Raw genomic sequence first — 2913 nt, forward strand, 5'->3', positions numbered from 1 at the left:
GATATATTTGAGTTTGTGAGGTTATGGGTAACAATTATCTTCAAAAATTTCGGAATTCCGAGTACGTGGGCCCGAGAGTGAATTTTAGGAATCTTCCAATTTGAGTTGGGTAATTACTCTAATAGTTAAATTATAAATTTTTGAGTATATATTGACTTATTTATATAATATTTGGCTAGTTTCGGGTTGTTTGGCACCGAGTTGAAGATTTAAAGCGCATTTGTGGACCGAAAGTGAGCTTGAGAACGAGGTAAATCTCTTGCCTAACCTTGTAAGAGGGAACTCATCCCCTTAGGTGTATTTTTGTTGTGAATTATTTGTGTGGGGATCTACGTATGCACTAGGTGACGAGAGTCCATGCGTAGCTATATTTCATGAGATCTCCGGGTAGTCTTAGGTTTACATATTGATTTGATTGTACTGTCATGTTTGTTATGCATATTAATTATCTTGAATAGAGTTGAGAGTAGAGCTTTTAAAGTTGAAAACTTCCAAGTTTGAATTCTTATTTTGGGGAAAGAATTGAAGAATATTTAATAACTCTGAGAAATCCATGTCCTCTCGTGTCGCAAGTGCTTCTGCTAGCGAGGTAAAGTTCTCTATTATTATGGGAGCGGGCCGTTCGCGTCGACAGTTAATAGATGCATCTATGATTCGTGTCGTTCGACCCTCGGCAGTGCACACGATATATTTTGGATCGGATCATACGACCTCGGCATAAATCGTGCGTGATAATACTCGGAGCCTAATTATACTTGATTTTATTTTATGGTTTGAGAGGCTATAATTTATTTAATGACAGAAATTGAATTGGGATTAATAAGTATTGGTTAGAGATTCTTGGAATTTATTCTCAGTTAAGGAACCATTTATTCACTGCTTGTTATTGTGTTGTTGTTGTTGTTAATTTCTGCATTTTTTATTGGCCCATAGTAAGTGTCGATGTCGACCCTCGTCACTACTTCTTCGAGGTTTAGACTGGATACTTACTGGGTACATGTTGTTTATGTACTCACGCTACACTGCTGCACTAACTGTGCAGGATCTGAGGCAGGTTCATCTAGTAGCCATCTCGGCGCGCACCCCTGATACCTCGAGACCTAGTGGTGAGCTGCTTTATGAGTCCGTTCTGCAGCACCCAGAGTTTCTCTTTTGTATTTACTTTCTGTCTACTCCATTTCAGACAGTAGTTTAGTGTTTTGTATATTCTACTAGTAGCTCATACACTTGTGACACCATGTCTTGGAATTATTCTAGCAGACATTTGATGGTTTTTGAGTATTTACTTCACCACACTTGTTCTTATAATTGTATACGCTTTATTTTATTAAATTTCTCACCTCTTACTTAATAATTAAAAATCAACTATTTTTAAAATGTTAAAAATAATAAATACATGGCTAGCTCATCGTTGGCTTGCCTAGCGGCGACGTTAGGTGCCATCACGGCCTATAGGGGAAATCGGGCCGTGACAAGTTCATTCCAACATAAGAAGCGATAAGAATGTATCAGTACCTTTAGTGAAACATTATTTAAAACGAATACTAAAACTATATTTAATCAAAATGAACTAACACTATTCCATAAAATAAATAATATTAATTGATACTAATGACTACTACTCATGTAAAGAACCGTGATTACATAATGTTTATTCACTAGCTACTACGAATAGACAAAAATAAAAATCAAACTACTCAATCATTTTTAACCACGGATCTATCGATGATCAAATGGTCTATTTTCTATCAGAGTGCTCAAAAAAATCTGCCACATCTAAGTGGGTGATGTCAAATTCATTGTCAGAGACAAAATTAGCTTCAAGACCTTTATTCTTTAGAGATGCTTGATAAAGCTCAACCAAATGTCTTGGTGTACGATAAATATTTGTCCAATGTCCTTTTCCACCATAACGATAGCATTCTATTTCTGAACCCTTTGCTTCTTGCTTCTCATCTTTCCCTTTCCAGTTTTGGTGGTTATTTTCTTTGGAAGGATGATTAACACCAGAAAAATTTCTTCCTTGGCCACGTCCACGACCTTTTCCATGCTTAGCGTAATAGAAATACACCTCATTCAGTTCGGGCAATGGTGTAGACCCAGCGGGTCGATTAGCCTGATTTCTCATGAGCAAATCGTTGTTTCGTTCAACCATAAGGAGGAGAAATCAACTCAGAGTACTTCTTGAAACCTTTCTCTCGATACTGCTATTGCAGGACCATATTGGATTCATGAAATGTTGTGAACGATTTTTCAAGCATTTCACGGTCACTGATATTATCTCCACAAAGCTTCATTTTAGAAGTAATTTTGAACATCGCTGAATAGTATTCAGAAACAGACTTAAAGTCTTGGAACATCAGATGAGCCCAATCGTATCGTGCTTGTGGAAGTGTGACCAACTTTAAGTTTTCATATCTTTCCTTTAAGCAATTCCACAAAATAAGTGGATCTTTGACTATGAAATATTCTATTTTCAACCCTTCGTCAAGGTGTGTAGACATGTAATTTTTGACCCTCCTCGAGTTTTTACTCATTTTAGCTTTTAGATATTTAGTTTAGGCCTAATATCACTATTTTACCTAGTTTTACCTATTTTACTTTATTTTGTCACAAAAATAAAAATTACAAAAATATTTTCTTTTATTTAGGTTATTGATATTTTATCTTGTTACTTTTAGTTTATCTACCTTACATAAGATTCAAAAATACAAAAATAGTTACACTTTATTTTCAAGGATATTAGTGTTTTGGGTAGTAGTATTATCTTAATTTTGCAATGATTTTAATCTAATCTCGTTATTATTTTAGTTTGACATTTGAAAAATATAAAAAATAGTTTCATATTTTATATAATTTAGTTTAATTAATTAGATAGATTTTTACAATATGTAGTATATTTAGCTTATATTA

General features: G+C 34.4%; 1 protein-coding gene across 1 annotated transcript; it reads right to left on the reverse strand.

Moving 5' to 3' along the window:
* Positions 1 to 1738: 1738 nt before the first annotated feature.
* Positions 1739 to 2155, reverse strand: LOC142181979 (uncharacterized). Its single transcript, XM_075255708.1, has one exon. It carries the CDS (start codon positions 2153 to 2155, stop codon positions 1739 to 1741), a length of 417 nt encoding a protein of 138 aa, XP_075111809.1.
* Between the last annotated feature and the right edge of the window lie 758 nt (positions 2156 to 2913).

This window comes from Nicotiana tabacum, chromosome 6, assembly GCF_000715075.1.
Source record: "Nicotiana tabacum cultivar K326 chromosome 6, ASM71507v2, whole genome shotgun sequence".
In the NCBI taxonomy this organism is placed as follows: Eukaryota; Viridiplantae; Streptophyta; class Magnoliopsida; order Solanales; family Solanaceae; genus Nicotiana; species Nicotiana tabacum.

What these genes read in the sequence shown, in the direction of transcription:
- LOC142181979 (XM_075255708.1), bottom strand. Translation starts at nt 2,155, where the DNA reads ATGGTTGAACGAAACAACGATTTGCTCATGAGAAATCAGGCTAATCGA.